Genomic DNA, 18,159 nt, shown 5'->3' with positions numbered 1-18,159 from the left:
AGATTTGTAATCAGCGACCCCAAAAACACTTTCATACCAAGTTTGATCCAAATCGAGTAACTTTTCACATTTTGTTTCGCCATATTGGATCTGCCATCTCAAAATTTAGAGATTCAACATGGCGGATTCAATATGGCGAAACAAAATGTGAAAAGTGACTTGATTTGGATCAAACTTGATATACAAGGGTTTTTGGGACCGCTGATTACAAATCTGAACTAAAAATTTAGAGATTCAACATGGCGAATCCAATATGGCGAGACAAAATGTGAAAAGTGACAGGAATTTGATGAAACTTGACATACGGGGGATTTTGAGGTCACTAATTCTATATATATCAGAACTCAAAAATTCGAAATAAATAATTGCAAATACAAAATGGGCTTTTCTAACGGCATTAATAAATTTGACGTATCACGGATTATTTTTATTTTCATTATAATTATATTTAGTAAACATATTGTAATATATTCGCTATCGGTAACATTTTTCGTTCTCTGGTTTATGTTTAAGGCCAAAAGTATGTAATACAATAATAATGAAAAATAACTTTAAATAATCCAATAAGTGAAAATACGAGTAGTGATAGAAATTACATATTTAAAAATTAAAAAGATTAATTAGTTTAAACATTTCAATAACACTACCGAACTTAGATCAAACTTTAATTAAAACACGATTGTTATAGAACATAAATGTAAATTTATTTGCATGATCTGCTTCGTCATAATATTTCAATCTATTTTTATAATTTATAATTTGTTATACTTTATTTCATAGCTTCCATATATTCATTTCTTCGAATAGGTTGGTCAAATATCTTTTGAATATTCATTACAGGTGCAGTTTCAAATGGATAATCGGTCCTTGGGAAGGATGCTCGGCTACATGCGGAAGCTTCGGTATTCAGCTGCGACAAATTTACTGTGTTCAATCCGAATTTAATGGGACTAATGTCAACAAGCACAATGAATTAGAAGTTTATCGGACAATGGTACAGCCGTCAATATGTAAAACGAGTACAATGCCTGTAAATAATAGAGAATGCAATAGGATTCCTTGTCCTGGTCGTTGGATTTTCACGGATTGGTCTGCGGTAAGAAAGAATTTTTTCTTCTTTATTCTTCAAACATCTAACATTAGCGACAAAATTTTATTTAAATAATGCACAACTATTGCTTTATGCCATAAATACATCAAAACCACAGCTCAGTATACTGAGCTTATTATAATAAGTTACACTTGGATTATGTACCCTGTTAATGCACTCTGAATTAATTATAATTATCCTACTGATATTCATGCAATCCTACAAAATAGAATATTTGCAAACGTACTGTATTTAGATTCAATTTTTATAAGTTGCAATACATCAAATCCACAGCTCAGTATACTGAGCTTATTATAATAAGTTACACTTGGATTATGTACCCTGTTAATGCACTCTGATTTAATTATAATTATCCTACTGATATTCATGCAATCCTACAAAATAGAATATTTGCAAACGTACTGTATTTAGATTCAATTTTTATAAGCTGCAATACATCAAATCCACAGTTCAGTATACTGAGCTTATTATAATAAGTTACACTTGGATTGTGTACCCTGTTAATGCACTCTGATTTAATTATAATTATCCTACTGATCTTCACACAATCCTACAAAATAAAATATTTTCAAACGTACTTATAAAAATTGAATCTACATAGGAATGTATTTTACTCTGCAAAATTATAACTTGAACTTTACTTTCAATAATTTTGTATATTATTAATGCATACTCTGTGCATTTTGTAGCTTCTTGTACATTCAAATTTCATATAAATACATAAAATAAATAAATAAAATAAAATACAGAATACATACATACACAAAATAAATAAATAAAATGAAATACATAATACATACATACATAAAATAGTATAAAATAAATAATAAATAAAAATCTGCAATCTGATTATGAAGCTTGCAGATCCAATGATGATTTATTTTTACAGTGCTCGAAGAGTAACGGGAAAGGCATCCAATCTCGGATAGCTAGATGCATTCCGCCGGACAAAGAATCATTCTACACTTGCGATGGTGCTGTAGTGAAGACAGAAATACGTCCGTGCACAGGACACTCGACGAGGGCCATCGAATTTCCATATCGTTGCTGGCGAGACAAGAATCGATTCTGTTCTATACCGAGCTTGAAACAGTATTGCAGCGTCCCGGGATTCAGGAGAAGGTGTTGTCGCTCTTGCGAGATAAACAAACACCTGGATTTACCTAGCACCTTCGATTCTAAAGAACGCAACCTGCGGACTTAACTATTTCATTGTCAGCTGACATGCTCTTTTGCATGCTCTTTTCTGAAATTGTACCACAGTGTAGGCCAAGCAAGTGTAATAAACTATAACTTTCATTATCAGTACATTTAGAAAGAAATGTTAAAGTTAAAAGATAAATTGTTCAAAGTGTACTACATTTGTTAGACAATGACCATTTATATAAGTCCAACAGTACGTGTCCAGTTTCATTCCTTTTCAAATGAAAATGCATATTTTTATTCGCATCGATTGAATTCTTTCATTATTCAACATGAAAAAGTATTAGGGTAAAGCGTTACAATTCGTTAAAGTAAGATATTTTAAACAATTGTAATGAAGATGCTGGAACGCTTTGTGGAAATGTTATAAACACTTCGTACACTGATCAGACTCAAATGTACAGTAATAACCAGAGATTATCTTAATCACGTAATGAAAATAGTTAATAGTGTTGTATAAAATGTGTAGAAAGTGATGAAGAAGCATTTGAGCATATTTTTCATTACCCTAATACTTTTTTACATAGAATAATGAAAGGAATGAATGTAAACAAAATATATGTAAACAGAAATATCCATTTCTATTTAAAAAAATAATGCAACTATCGAGTAGACATGCACTATAGCACTTGCAAAAGAAACATGGTCCGACAAATATCGTACACTCATCTTTTCCCCTTGACATTTTTCTTTGAATGTACTGATAACGAAATTATAGCTTCTTACACTTACTAGGTTGTCCCATAAGTTCCCATACACTTGATGCTTGAATTTTTTACATTAAAATTCTTTATGACATTTGATCCAAATCAGAATTGACCAATTGGCAGAAAGATGGATGAAAACTATTAGAAGCAATGGCATTTATTTTGAAGAATAATTATTGTTTGATTACAAAGTTATTATAAAATGATTTATTGGTAGCAAGTGTTCGGGAACTTATGGGACAACCTAGTACTTGCCCACTCTGTATACTACGCAATAAAATTATTCATTAAAATTTTGTCATTCTTCAAATGCGCATAACTTCCTCAATTTCCATTGTCTCCAGACAATTATTTTCTCATTTTCTAGGTAATTAACTGTACTTTAAGAAAAAATTAATGCAAAATGGATGAGAGTCAATGCCACATTTCCATGCCTCAACACTTAAACACTTTTTTCTTTAAAACTTGATTACTTAACAGGCTACCTAAATTGCGCTGATTTTTTCGGAAATGAAACACAACAAACCATCGCAAAACGCACAGTTTGACAAGTAACTTGAAAGAAAAAAGAAGTCTGTACGGGTTATGCGATTTTGAAGTTATTCGTACACTTTTCAACGAATATCAATAGGTTGATGCATTGTTTTTGTCTATTATCAAAGGAAAAGAATTACTTGTAATAACAATTTCAAAAGTCTTGTATTATATACCTACTTTAATAATAAGGTCAAGGTGCAAATATAATAGAATTTATATATAATTAATTTTTCTTACATGCCGTGTCAAACAAAATAGTATAATTGTATGTTTCCACCAGTTTCATATTTCACAACAAATACATATAATTCGTGAGTATATCCACTCTGATTATAAACAATTCATCATAACTGTAAGAATGTTAATCCTTTATACGTCTAAAAATTTAGATATTCTTTTAGAGTCCATTTTTAATTTAAAATTTTAGATTTAATCTATTTCAAAAGTAATTTGTAATTTATTAACCATTCATTCTGATGATTAATTAACACTTAAACTGTGGGACAATTAAAACATTTATAGTGGCATAAATAATAACCCATGTATCGTCAGCTATTTTCATACAGGGTCGAATCTGGAATTCTTGCTGGAAGAAAGGGGAGATATGTAAAAGTATATTTTTGAACATTCTTTTGCACGAATTAACATTTATTTAGAACTTATCAATATTTTTATTCGATATTCGTTCGTAAAATGAATAATAAAAATATTTTTCAAAGGTTTCATACCCTCTACATTGACAAACGTGATAATGCATGATAACGCAATGAAAGTTATTAAGCTTTTTATTTTCTTTCTTTAAATTTAATGCAATTAAATCCTTTATACAGAGATAACTTGGTCAAACTGTTCGTTAGTTCGAAATTTCTCAATTTACATTTTAATAATATTAGAATATTGGTAACTGAATACATTTATAATTAATAAATGTTTGATTTTAATTATAGGTATCATTATAAAATCATATAAATATAGTTATTGTTATTCTCAGCTATCTTCGTTATAAAATATTTCAAGATTGCTGATTTGTATAAATTAAAAGTTGTTTTAAGGATGTACGAATTAGGATCAGTGAAATAAAAACTGTTTTCAAGAGTGTAGCACTAGGTGATTTAAGATGTAAGCCTTCCTAATCACTTATATTAACCAAATTCAGGTGTTGAATCATAGTTATGTCAATCAATGGATCAAATGAATTTATCCATCTTAAATTACAAATATTTAAAATACATATCGTTCAAGATCTCCAATACGTGTTTACCATAATTTATCTTTGTTTTTCTTTTTAAATTTAAGACATAGGATTAGTTATTTGCTAAGAAAAGCTGCTGACATTGATAACAGGCTAATGTTTATTTCAATTTCGAGTGTATAGTACACAGTAACATTGTTAGGGGTGCGAGTTAAAAATTTGGCAAAACGAATTCAAATCAAGCAGGACGAATCACGTTAATAAATATCGAAGGGAAGATGGTAGTATGGAACTTTGCTTCGTACGATATGATGTTCCATATTATCATATTCACTTCTTCGACCTCCACGAGGAGCAAAGAAACTTATTCGGACACTTGGAAGACTCGACTCTATCTTGTCTTCCGTTTATCGGTTTCTTTAAACTGTCTCTTATAGGAATTTGCGTTTGAGAACATTACATTTGCTCAAAATCAGCGAAGATATGCACGTAACATAAGATATGTACGCAAGTACGCAAAGGTTGTTTCAGAAATACAGGTATCGAATCAATCAGACAAAGAACATAAAACAAAAATAAAGAAACACAAGAATATTTTATTAAGCGTAGATTATTTTTATTTATGAATTTAATATATCTCTATTGGAAGCTAGATATGATTGAGAATTACAGAGCTCGTGACAAAATCAGTCAAAATATAATTTTGTTACTTTTAATTTTAGAAGACTGGAGCATTCAATTTTTACTGTATTTAGAAAAACAGTGTGAAGTTTATGCACACAAACTAAATAACTTAATAGTACTCAACAAGAAGTTAATAATACATCCTCGTGGGACAACAAATGGTTTATTTCGTAGAGATGAAACACTTTTTACTACTTTGCAGGCTATTTTTTTTTGCAAATTACGAATTACTATCCAATAAAATTAGTACGCACTCACTAGTTCTTTGTACGGTGCCATCCTAGTTTAAAACTAATCATAATTTTTAGTTTGTATGTTTATACAAGTATACGTATCGCATACTGTACTATACAATGATCTATCGATCAAATTCATACAGAAATCCATATCATGCGACAGATCAATTTACACTTTTAACTATTTACACTTTTAATAATAGTGCATTCTATACTATTTTGTAACATTTTATATTATAAATTCATGTCTGTTAGTTTCTTTGCTCACGAAATCCTTTCTTTTCATTGCTAATTATTCATACTAATTTAAAGCAGTTTCCTATGTTTATTCAAACTAAATGTAAAACATTCCTTGCGATTACTTAGAGAATTTCATTTATTTGAAGCCTGATTATTAGACTGTGGATCATTATGCATTTATAGGAAATTTGAATGTGCAAGATCCTACAAAATGCAAACAATATGCAAGAATATAAAAAAGATTGGAAGTAAAGTTCATGTTATAATATTTACAGAATAAAATAAATTCCCATTTAGCTTCAATTTTTCTAGGCACGTTCGCGAAGATTTTATTTTCCATAAAGATCCGCAGTCTACTGATTATCAATCCAAGGAAATTAAACGATAAAAGTAAGTGCCAAACATGTTTAAAAAAAAAAACATTTAAACTAAAAGTATGTTACTTGAAATTCGTTAATTTGAAAAGCTAGCGATAATTGTACCTGTAATTCTGAAACGCACTACAGATCGACACGAGTGTTTTACACGTAGAAAAATGTCGATACACGACAAGTCGTTGAGTCGTACGCTCCTGACTAGAAGCTCGTTTGTTTTAGTCGAGAATCAGTGTAAGGAATATCGACCTGTGATTATTAGTCGCACTCGTTGAATTAATGCCCTTATTACGTACTCAGTTTTTCCCTTTCTCGTCGCAGGGAGTTACAATAGTAATTAGTATTGTCTGCTTTCCAAATTCACGTTAGTCTTTTTCCCCTGAAAGTTCAGGGATAGCCTAACCGTTTAACGTGATGGCGAAACATCGTGATAAGTCGATTTTCTGATCGCAGTTTCGTTTTCGTTATATCGGCGAAAATCATTAAATTCGTTACGATTAATATGAACACACGACTCGAGTGTGAACCTTACGTGTACGTACTTTTAACACGTGCATAGATAATTACGTAATTAAATATCTCTACAATTACATTTTCATATATTATAACTATATATAATTACATATAACAGATATACAAACGTATACCTTCTATACATTATATAATTCATATATAACTCTGGGTACAAATAATGTTTACAAAAATATTAATTTGGGAAGGCAAACTTTCAATTATAAATCGTTTACATTTGGATAATCACGAATGTAACAATCAGCGCGGTTGATTTATCTACAATACCAAACACAGAAGGAAACGTGTTCCTCGAATTCGAATTCACGGTTCTTGTTTATGTTTCATTTCTTCTTTTTCATTTTTAATGTGAACCTCTCGATTCGGAATAATCTTGACAAAAGCATATCTCATCTTGGATACATTGAAACAAGACAAACGTTCGTGGATTCAATCGTTTAACGCTGACTCAAGACAAAATGCTCGAGACCTTTACATCTTTGGCTCATCTTAAACTTAGGCGGTATGTAAGTATGTATCCAGTTTCACTAACGATGAAGAAATTTATTCTTAAAGTTTGGTGTGGTCCAGGTTCGAAGCTAAATGTTTGTTTATACATCATAGATAATGGTGTTCAGTTAAAAATCCAGGAAGACCAAAGTAATTGTATTTGAATGCTTAAGAAATTTGGAAAATTGAGTCAGATATTCACTAGAAAGTTGTGAAATCTTTTATGACTTGTTTTAGTTGCAAAAATACAAAGTATTATTATTAATTTTGAACCAACGAATCTTGTAACACCTCGTTTGGAAATTTTTGACAATGATGACTCGTTTGCAACAAGAGTCTCATGTCGAAAAATACTATTCGCATAAGAATAGTTCCATATTAGTAATCTGTGCGGTACACAAATTTATTATAAATTGTTGACGTCCTCCTAGCATCTTCTCAATGAACACAATTCTCTTCGTCTGCAAACATCTGCAGTCCATTTGCCATCTGACCGATTAAATAATTAACTTAACCCTTTGCACTCGAGGCCTTTTTTTCTGGTATCTGCCAGCAACTCGAGATGTTTCTTAACATTCTATTGCCATGGATTCTAAGCTATTTAGATTTGAGAATAAGGTCACCTTTACCTCATCAACAATCATTTTATCAACACTTGGAGCTCCAAAGAAATGAAACCTAAAGAAACATTAGGTATTTTAGATTTGCTGCGTGAGACCTAATGGTGACTGAGAGTCACCTCTCGAGTGCAAAGGGTTAAATGGACGAATAACTTTGTTCGTTGCTGGTGAAACCAGACAGACCCTTCGATTACTGTAGCCTATAGGTGGCCCTAGCGAAAATAGGCCCGACGGAAACTTCTTCGTTTCAAACAAGCATACCAGAATATTCTCACGAGCTAGCTTTCAACAATTGCTTTCAACAAACTCTTAAGGTTATGCTCTATTTTACAATTTTTCTGTTTCGCGAGAAATAACCTTAAATTTTGTCTAAAAAAGAACGCGAATGAACGCTGTCCATTCTCTTCCTAATCTCGAACGCCTATGTCCGCTCGACGCAATTGTCCTCGTGAATGGTATAATAAATAAGTAAATGTTATTGTACACTACTTACACGTTATTCGTAACCTTAGGATAAGTTTTTGGTAAATTCGACGATAAGGTTCATCGTGTCGAGTTGCGTGACTGCGTTTATCATTGGAGCAACGTCGACGTCGATATCGGTTAAGGAAGACTGTTGTGACGTGTGTTTTCTTCGTCCCTTATCATCGACGCGTTATCGTTAAATTTCATCTATGTTAATGGGTCGACTTAGCGCTTTGGTAAAGCATAATATGCGGCTCGATACGCGGAGCGACGAGGCTCGTCGTTGTTCCTCACAATCTCTCCACGTAGTTGCCAGGGAACGTGCCGAAGTAACCCGTCCTCTGACTAGAACCTACGTACCAACCGTCGTCGCATTTCTCCATCACGTACACCGTGTCGCCTTCCTTTAACTCCAGCTCGTCTTCGTTTTGAGGTCTGTAAGGGTACAGGGCTCGGTATCTGTAAAACATATCAAAAACGTTAACATTTTAGCATTTAGTTATCTCTAAATTTTAACACTATGTTTGTAAGACAGGTATGTATATATAATAAATAAATTTGTTATATATTGGTGATTTAAAACTGTGCAATACTCATTTTCTCAGTCCTCGACTTGAGTGTTATGAAGTATAAAATTTAAAGTGTGCATTATAGATATTATATATAATACATAAATTTGTTATATTGGTGATGTAAAACTGTGCAATACTAATTTTCTCAGTCCTCGACTTGAGTGTTATGAAGTATAAAATTTAAAGTGTGCATTATAGACATTGTAAAATATGAGAATGTTGCACTTCAGGGACGAAGAGACATGTATTGCAAGTTAATATTCCAAAATTTCATGTGTTAATTGTTTTGTTAATTATCTTTTGTACATTGTGTTGGATATAGGGTAAATTTGTATTTTAAGATTAAGTTAAGAAGGTGCTGTTGTTAAAACAAATAATTTTTCTAACGCTTAAAGACATGTATATGTCTACTTATATATAAAATGTGATAATAAAATTACAAATATAAGTATGCGAGTAGATATAAGTACTGTCGTAATAGTCAAAAGATAATATGGTATACGCATAGTACCATATATAATTTTTATATCAGTTTATATAATGTTTGTTAAAATTAACATATAGATAGATAGATAATATAGGATGCCAAAAAGGATAGACAGATATTTAAGATACATATTGTAAAAATTGTAAAGAAAGACAGTGCAAACTGGAAAACTGTACCCATGCACTTAAAATAAACTATTGAATCGAAGAAGGTGCTGCCACCTAGTTTTATGTAATTTAGATATAAGCTTTATATTAAATAAATGTTATTAGATTTAAGTACAAACAAATGACTGATCCTTCATTTCTACAACTTAACACATTGTGTTGAGATATTCGTAAGTACAAACATTAAAACTTACGGTATCGGCTCGGAGTGTGTATCGATGTGCAATTCTTCGTTGAGCTGCGTCACGTGCAATTTGCTTCCTCCCATTCTTGGCTGCAAATTGTACAAAACAGAGGGTAACACAAATTATTAACATTCTTGGCTTTGTAGTTCTAATGTTAAAAGTCCTTTTCTTTCGAGCTACATTCTATAGGCTTGCTTATTTAAGTTTTAGGCTTTTTTGTTTAGACTTGCACCATTTCACATAACGTGTGCTCACCCAACTTTCTAATACAGATGCTCCTTAGTGCTTTCTTTTAAATGTTAACACCACTATGAAAATATCAAATATGTTTCCTTCCTATGGTTCATATTAATGGTTCATATTTTTGTCTACATATCTCAGTACATATACCATTCTTTATACATATATATATATTTATATTTTTTGTATATTTTACGTGCTCAACTTTATCTTAATCGCTAATAAAATTTGCGAGATTTACAACGATCCCTCAGAGGAAGCATTTGAGTGCAAAGGGTTGATACATCAATTAAAAGGATTTTGGGTAATCAAGAAAAGACAAAAATGATTTCAACGCGTCGTACAACGTGTTGTATAACTTGTTGTACAATAGATTGTATCGCGTATGAAGCGTTTAAGGGATACCACATCGCACATAATAGAAATTCTTTGTAGAAATTCTTTCACTAACCAGTGAATTGAAGTGGGGCTGAGTTGTGTTTATATTGACTGGTATGGACGGCATGTAGTGATGATGTCCCATGCTCATTTTTCCCCCAGCTGATCCGTTTGCTAGGAGACTGTGCGCGGCTGGAGCGGCAACTGGTTTATTTTGAACTGGAGTTTCTGTAATTAATACAGATTTATTACATTTATAGCAAATATAAATAGATGAACTACGTATGATCAACAGATAGAAAATTATTTTAAGAAATGTTGTCATCGTGACATGCAAAGAATTTTATTAGAGTCTAGAATTAGAAGTAAGTGTATCAATAGTGAAAATACTATACCTGATCTGTGTCCAGGTTCTGTAATGACTTCGACGTAAGAGATAGGGAATATTCCTTTTCGATTTCCAATACGTCCCTCATACCAGTTCTCATCCACTCTCCTTGTCAGGACAACGAACTCTCCTGAAAGAAATTGTCAGAGTTGTATATGGATTATTCAAACATTAATACTATAGATTGATAGCTTTGTAACGACGTTGGTATTTCAGGAATTTAGTTGTTATCATAGATGGATAGATAAAGTAGTTACCTTTGGCCAATGAAAGTTCGAGATTGGTCTGAGCGACGAAGTTGAATTTAGCTCTTGCTTGACCTTCGTAAGGTTTCTTTGGTGTTGTTCTCATGCCATCGTATGGTAAAATCTGTAACATAACAAAATGGTGTATATTTGGTGGTATAAATAAAATACTAATTATAGAAAATGATAGAAAAATTAGAGAAAACAGAAACTTTTTTGTCAAATTCGATGTTAGAAGGCTATTCCCTTGCCAACCATAACGCAGTGTTACTTCACTTTCTTCTAGAGAGTATTTACTCCATCTCCTTGTTTTACTATTTCGAAAAGTCTCATTGCCATTGGTTTTATTATCTCTTTTAAATAATCTTGTGTATTATTCCATCCAACAATTTATCTTACTATAATTAAATGTGTTCCATATTTTCTTTTATCCATTCCAACTAGATTTAAGTCTGATGATTAAGGCGGTATACTTATAACTTTTTGCTAACTATATAACAAATATTCCCGTACAATTCTTATAAATATTATCATTGCTTTTTCCATAGTTTCACAAATTCGTACATTAAATATTATATTTCCTAAATAAAAGACCCCGAAAGATCTTTTACTACTTCTTTTATCGTTCATATCCCTGTTTCTTTCTGTGTATTTCTTTCTGTTTCTTCAATAATTTTGTGACTCACTGTACGTACGTAAAGACAGAAGGAGTACTAACAACATCAATACTCTGCTATCAGGTATTACCTCGACGTAATTCGATGGAAACAGTCCGATCATAGCATTGTGTTCCCCCTCGTACCAGTTCTTGTCCACCTGGCGACGGACAAATATTATGTCACCGCGACGGAAGTTCAATTCCCGCGAGGATTGACCGATAAAGTTGTAAAGCGCTCTCGCTACCAGCCGTGGTTCCGGCGTTTGCTCCTGCGATCTACTTCTGTGGCTCAGGTCGTCCACGAAGTCGTCGTAACGGTTCAAAGGGATCGGCGACTTCTGCGATGGTCTGGAATAAACAAAAGTTTTAGTAAAGAAAATGAAAATGAAGCTATATGTCAAATTTACTTCGTGTGTTATGGTATAACTGAACTGTTCACGCGCGGTTTGCACTGTATAAAGTAAGTATTTATTTACGTGAAGATATATATATATATAAATGAACTTCGACTATTGCCGCGATCGTACGCATAAAACGCATAAGGAACAATAAAAAACAATCGACGATCCAAGCCGTTGTCGATATATTTCCTAACACTATACAATGTTGGCGAATATTTCTGTATTTTATGGTTATATATGAGAATAATAATAAACGTGTTAAGTTTTGGTCTGTGTAAGCTTATTTTTTTGAAACGAATCAGTCTCTACGATTTTTTGAAGAGTTGGAAAGAGCCAGGGGCGTAGCACGGGTAATTTGGCGCCCGGGGGCATTTCAATAAATTTGATAATACAGATAATATTGTGGGATTAATTAATGTTAATTAATTATTTGTAAATTATTCCTGCAAACGTGATAGTGATTCTCCGTTTTATGTTTTTGAGTATGCAATTATCCATTATTCTTTATGAACAAGTTTTACGGCTTGTGTGAGACATACAGAGTGTCCCAAGAATGTTGGAAGTCCTTGGAAGGAGTGGTTCGGGAGGTGATTTGAAACAACTTTTTCCTTAGCGAAAATGTTGTCCGAGGCTTCGTTAAGGAAATATTAAGAGAAAACCCCGCACCAATCAGAGCGCGAGGATGCCGGCGGAGGGAGGTCGCTTAGCGTTTGATTGGTCCGGCGTTTTCTGTTAATATCTCCGTAACGAAGCCTCAGACAATATTTTCGCTAAGGAAAAAGTTGTTTCAAATCACCTCCCGCACCACCTCTTTCAAGGACCTCCAACATTTTTAGGACACCCTGTATAATTTGATTTTTCTAATAGTTTCTTATTCAAAAATAGAGCACTATCCTTGTACAATTTGACTTCATGGGAATTTCAAAACTATTTTGCGCCATTTGGTACCCCCACTTGCCCCCCAATTGTTACACCTCTGGAAAGAGCCGAGAAAAAAAATGTTTCGAACAAGAGACAATTTAGACAAACTAGTATTTAATCGTCACGAAATTGCAATATGAAAAATGGTAAAAAAATGTGGTTTAATTGAAGGGCCCATGATTTTTTTTTTAAAATGAACCCTACATAGATCTTTAACGTGACAGTTTTGTAGATAATATTGCGACGAATTCAGGAACCTACTATGCTATGTAACTTCGGTGTTAAATGAAAACATGGTCTTGACTCGACGAACTAGATGGAAATAGATGAACATGAACATTATGAATGCTCATTTATATAACTGTCGCTTGTTGCTGTTGTTATAAAACCTACTAGTTTACTAAGTGAAAGTATCTGAGTCATAATGCAATTTTTAAATCAACGTCATTCCAAGGTCACAAAATTGCACAATAAGTGATCGTTGGTTATTTTGTAACATTCAGATGAAGCTTATGTATCCCATTTCATGTTCCTTTTGTATATAAATTTATATATCAAAGATTATAACCCAAAATATCATTTTATAATGTATTTGGTACTGCATCTATTGTAAGCAGAGATGGAGGTGTCCATATTCATAAATATGAATATGAATAAATTCCCATCACGCGGACTTGTGTATATGAATATGAATAAATTCACATTTTTATTCATAAATAGCGCTTTTTTCACATTTTTATTCATTCTAAGATTGTAATCCAAAATCTCATTTTATAATATATTTAATTTTGCAACTATTGTATATATCTTCTCTTGGAATGTGTTGCTGAAGGAAAATTAGAAGTTACATCGTTTCTATTAATAATTAAATGCTAAGTTTATTTTAGAAAAGCAAAGAATTAATTTCTACGCCTGACATTAAAATCTTTTAATCATTTCTGAAACTTACATGAAGTTGTCAGTGTGACGTCGCGAATCGATGTCATGAAGTTCCTGAAGATACTTGCGACGACGTTCCTCTTGATAAACGCGTCGCATGTTCTCTGCGCTTCGACGTGCGAGTTCTTCCTCACTTAATGGCTCCTTCGCCTCTGTACGTACTGGTGAACGATAGTGAATCGTCACCTCGCCCTCCACATAACGCCTCGGTGATTCTGCGACAGAGAAACTCCGTTATTATGCTCACATGATCGCCGATATCGTTCGATTCTTTTATCTCGGCGTTCCCCGAGTACATTCTCCTCTTCTCAACGTTATATTTCTTATGACTCGATCTATATGAACTCTGAAACGACTGGTGAAAGAAAATGTTACGAAAGAAAATGTCCGCCAAAGCCTGTTCCCTGACTTACTATTAGACTTATTATTATTATTATTATTATTATTATTATTATTATTATTATCAGCATTTGGAATAAAAATAAAATAAAAATTCCTTGTGGAATAAAAGTTCCTTGCAAATCGATGATCAAATATTCAAAATTGGTATTTAATAGGACTCGATGCTTTGTTATGTACAAATTTATTATATATGTTTAATGATCTTGAAGTATGTTGGAGAGAAACTATACATTATATCTATAATGTATCATTATTATACAGGGTGGTTCACGCAACTTGTGCAACCTTATAATTTCCAAAATATGGATTGCACGAAAAAATATTACACACAAGAGTTACTTGGATTAGAAGGATACAGTATACAGGGTGTGCAAAAAATGTCGGAGGTCCTTAAAGGGGATGGTTCGGGAGGTGATTTGAAACAACTTTTTCCTTAGCGAAAATGTTGTCCGAGGCTTCGTTGAGGAGATATTAACAGAAAACCCCGGACCAATCAGAGCGCGAGGATGCCCGTGGAGCGCCCGCGGTAGGCGTGGGCCACGCGCTAGGCGACCGCCCTCCAATGGTATACGCGCGCTCTGATTGGTCCGGCGTTTTCCCTTCATATCTCCTTACCGAAGCCTCGGAGAACATTTTCGCTAAGGAAAAAGTTGTTTCAAATTACCTCCACTCTGTATATACAGGGTGTCCCAAAAATGTTGTAATACCTTGAAAGAGGTGGTTCGGGAGGTGATTTGAAACAACTTTTTCCTTAGCGAAAATGTTGTTCGAGGCTTCGTTGAGGAGATATTAACAGAAAACCCCGGACCAATCAGAGCGCAAGGATGCCAGTGGAGCGCCCGCGGTAGGCGTGGGCCACGCGCTAGGCGACCGCCCCCCAATGGTATACGCGCGCTCTGATTGGTCCGGCGTTTTCCCTTCATATCGCCCTAACGAAGCCTTGGACAACATTTTCGCTAAGGAAAAAGTTGTTTCAAATCAACTCCCGAACCACCCTTTTCAAGGACCTCCAACATTTTATGAACACCCTGTATACTGTATCCTTCTAATGCAAGTAACTCTTGTGTGTAATATTTTTTCGTGCAACCCATATTTTGGAAATTATAAAGGTGCACAAATTATGTGAACCACCTTGTATAATAACTATACATTATAGATATAATATACAATATATAATAACACTACAAAATCCTTTACAATGAATACCTCATACATTATAGCAACTGGTCTTCCCTAAATCAAAAATTCCTAAATGAATTTATTCAGAAAATTGAGTTCCAGAGATTTCTGGACTACGAAATTAGTTTTCTTCTATCCATACTATGTATAATTGCATATATTTTCTGTGATATTTTCCTTGTATTAATAAATAAAATTTTATACAAAACGTACACATAAATTTATTCATCGAGCATAGGTATAATATTTATGAAACAATTTTGCATCAGTCAAAGTGCAATGTCAGAAGTTTGCCAAGTCAGGAAACAAGTGTTCGCAGACACACGGATGTTTATGCGACATTTTCATAATGTTATAGTTAGTGAAGCACGATCCCAAGGCGTGATCGTATATTTATAGCAACATTTTGCACGTCGAGAACATGTATTTTCCGTATACATACATATGTCATTGTTATGAAAAATTACAATGGATTTTATAATCCATTGTAACTGCAAGATGCATGGAGTTAATTACAGACGTAAATGTACAGTTACATTTAATTTTGTTACGTTTAATGCTGTTCATACTAACCATTAAGTGAATTAGTAATTAGAATTTAGAAGTGCTTTTTAATATATTTAAATATGATTTACACTCATGCGTGTAATATTTAAAAATTTATATAATTAATACCAGCTGTTTTTTCTTTGATGAGATAATTTTCTAAATATTCAATACAAAACTAGGAAATCTGTCATGGTAATAAATTGCATTTGGATGTCTAATATAAATCATGTAGTACAAATGATTCTATTTACATTAAATTTGAAATAAAATTTGATATTTTTAGGGGACAATCCACGCCAAATCGGAGAGTTAAAAAAACTTTTTTTTTATTTTCTTAATTCTCTGGTATTTTTTTAGTACCTCTCAAAAGAGACTTCCTGTTAAATTTTGAGATTTTTTTTATCACTGGTTAAAAAAATATCGAATTTAAAAAAAAAAAAAAGCCGCTATTTTGTTGATTTAATGCTCATAACTTTCTTAATAATGATCGAAATTCAATTGTTTTTTTTAAAACAGTAAAATAAAAAATCTTTAAGAAAATCGAAGGATACACACAATTTTATAAACACGATTGAATACTTAAAATTCAAAAATCTCGATTAAAAACGCTTTAAACATTTTTTTTCTATTTCTTTCTGTAAAGGCCATCTAGAAACAATAATTTTGAAAACATAGAAACTTGAATTTCGACCATTATTAAGAAAGTTATGAGCATAAAACAAAAAAAAGAGTGGTTTTCTTGAAAATTCGATATTTTTTGAACCAGTGATCAAAAGAATCTCAAAATTTACCAGGAAGCTTCTCTCGAGGGGTACTAAAAAATACCAAAAAATTAAGAAAATAAATAAAAAATTTTTAAACCGTCCGATTTGCCTTGTTATGCACCTTAAGTATCTTTAATTTCTTACCAATCGTCATACGAAGTAATATTATATCATTCAAACGAATTTCGTAAGATTACCATTGTATAAACTTTCTAATATTGTTATAAACGCTATATATCATCGTTAAAAAATAAAATAAAATCATGTAAACAAATAATTTAATATATTAATTTAATAACGTAAATATTTCATTTCTCATCGTATTTTTCACAGTGGCATGTAGTATATGTATTACATATTTTTAGCGTTCGCAAAATGTATAATCGCTGCTTAACATAATCTTTAAATAGATTTAAAAAATTAATAACTTAAAATTGAAGAAGCTGAAATTGGAGCTGAATTGAAAGATCGATTTGCTTTGATAAAAATATTAAAAATTCTTCAACCTTGACAATTTTAATAACGATGACGTTTTCCAAAGGATTAACGTCAGTTTTTTAGAAAAAGATAAAGAAAACTATTCTTTAGATGCGTCTAAAAGTGGAAACGTCTAAATTCAATTCGAAGCTTTCATTCATATGCGGCGCCAATGCTAGCCTAATGGAGTTTTCGAGCACCGATATCGGTTCTTGATTAGTATCGATACGAAATGTACGTCGCCCCTAATGAAATGTCCATCCCAGTTATTCCTATGCGCGTATCATAATGACAAATGATATTAACGCATAAATTACGAGCCTCGTTTCATTGTTCGTGACGCGGTTCGCTAATCAATATCTTCCGTATGTTGGTCGCTGTTGATTTATCGCTTCACGGCTTTGAAAACACAAAGTACTATTTCAACTGCTATTAATACTACAACTACTGTTATATTTATGTACAAAAATTATATGTAATTATATTACATTTTTAACTTATGTGAACCTCGAACTCGATTTTTCAAAAATTAATATTTTTGTGTAGAAAATGATAGTAACTCGTTTGTAGGTGATTGTAGTAACAACAGTTTCGTTTGTACCTTCGTTAATTAATAATTAAAAAAAATTTAAAAAAAATGGTCAGCAAACGACATTGAGATTTTTGAAATCTGTTTTTTCCCTATTTTTTAGAATCGTTTGTAATTGTTTGTGCTGCCTTTCGTTTCGTTTGTACCTCAATAGTTTAAATTTTACAAGCAATTGTTTATACGCGTAAGAGTGGAAATCGTCAATTTTCAATATTTTTAAAATCTGTTT

General features: G+C 32.4%; 2 protein-coding genes across 8 annotated transcripts in view; one reads left to right on the top strand and one right to left on the bottom strand.

Annotated features, from left to right (window-relative positions):
- Nucleotides 1–4,656, top strand: part of LOC128896796 (A disintegrin and metalloproteinase with thrombospondin motifs 3-like) — a 33,812-nt gene extending 29,156 nt beyond the window's left edge. For all 7 annotated transcript variants that reach the window (XM_054160270.1, XM_054160266.1, XM_054160272.1 and 4 more), the window contains 2 exons: nucleotides 841–1,096; nucleotides 2,001–4,656. In XM_054160270.1, coding sequence (XP_054016245.1) covers nucleotides 841–1,096; nucleotides 2,001–2,315 — 571 coding nt within the window. In that variant the 3' untranslated portion in view covers nucleotides 2,316–4,656. The remainder of the gene's footprint in view (nucleotides 1–840; nucleotides 1,097–2,000) is intronic.
- A 236-nt stretch (nucleotides 4,657–4,892) lies between these two features.
- The window catches only part of LOC128896830 (uncharacterized), a 204,818-nt gene continuing 191,551 nt past the window's right edge, over nucleotides 4,893–18,159 (bottom strand). The window contains exons 26-32 of the mRNA XM_054160351.1: nucleotides 13,981–14,185; nucleotides 11,799–12,057; nucleotides 11,064–11,175; nucleotides 10,814–10,936; nucleotides 10,492–10,646; nucleotides 9,810–9,889; nucleotides 4,893–8,848 (exon numbers count right to left, since the gene is read on the bottom strand). Of these exons, the coding sequence (XP_054016326.1) occupies nucleotides 8,680–8,848; nucleotides 9,810–9,889; nucleotides 10,492–10,646; nucleotides 10,814–10,936; nucleotides 11,064–11,175; nucleotides 11,799–12,057; nucleotides 13,981–14,185 (1,103 nt within the window). The 3' untranslated portion in view covers nucleotides 4,893–8,679. The remainder of the gene's footprint in view (nucleotides 8,849–9,809; nucleotides 9,890–10,491; nucleotides 10,647–10,813; nucleotides 10,937–11,063; nucleotides 11,176–11,798; nucleotides 12,058–13,980; nucleotides 14,186–18,159) is intronic.

The sequence above is a fragment of the Hylaeus anthracinus genome, unplaced genomic scaffold (assembly GCF_026225885.1).
Source record: "Hylaeus anthracinus isolate JK02 unplaced genomic scaffold, UHH_iyHylAnth1.0_haploid 11978, whole genome shotgun sequence".
Classification (NCBI taxonomy): domain Eukaryota; kingdom Metazoa; phylum Arthropoda; class Insecta; order Hymenoptera; family Colletidae; genus Hylaeus; species Hylaeus anthracinus.
The sequence above is the reverse complement of the archived record's forward strand: the minus strand, read 5'-3'. Positions and strand labels throughout refer to the sequence as shown.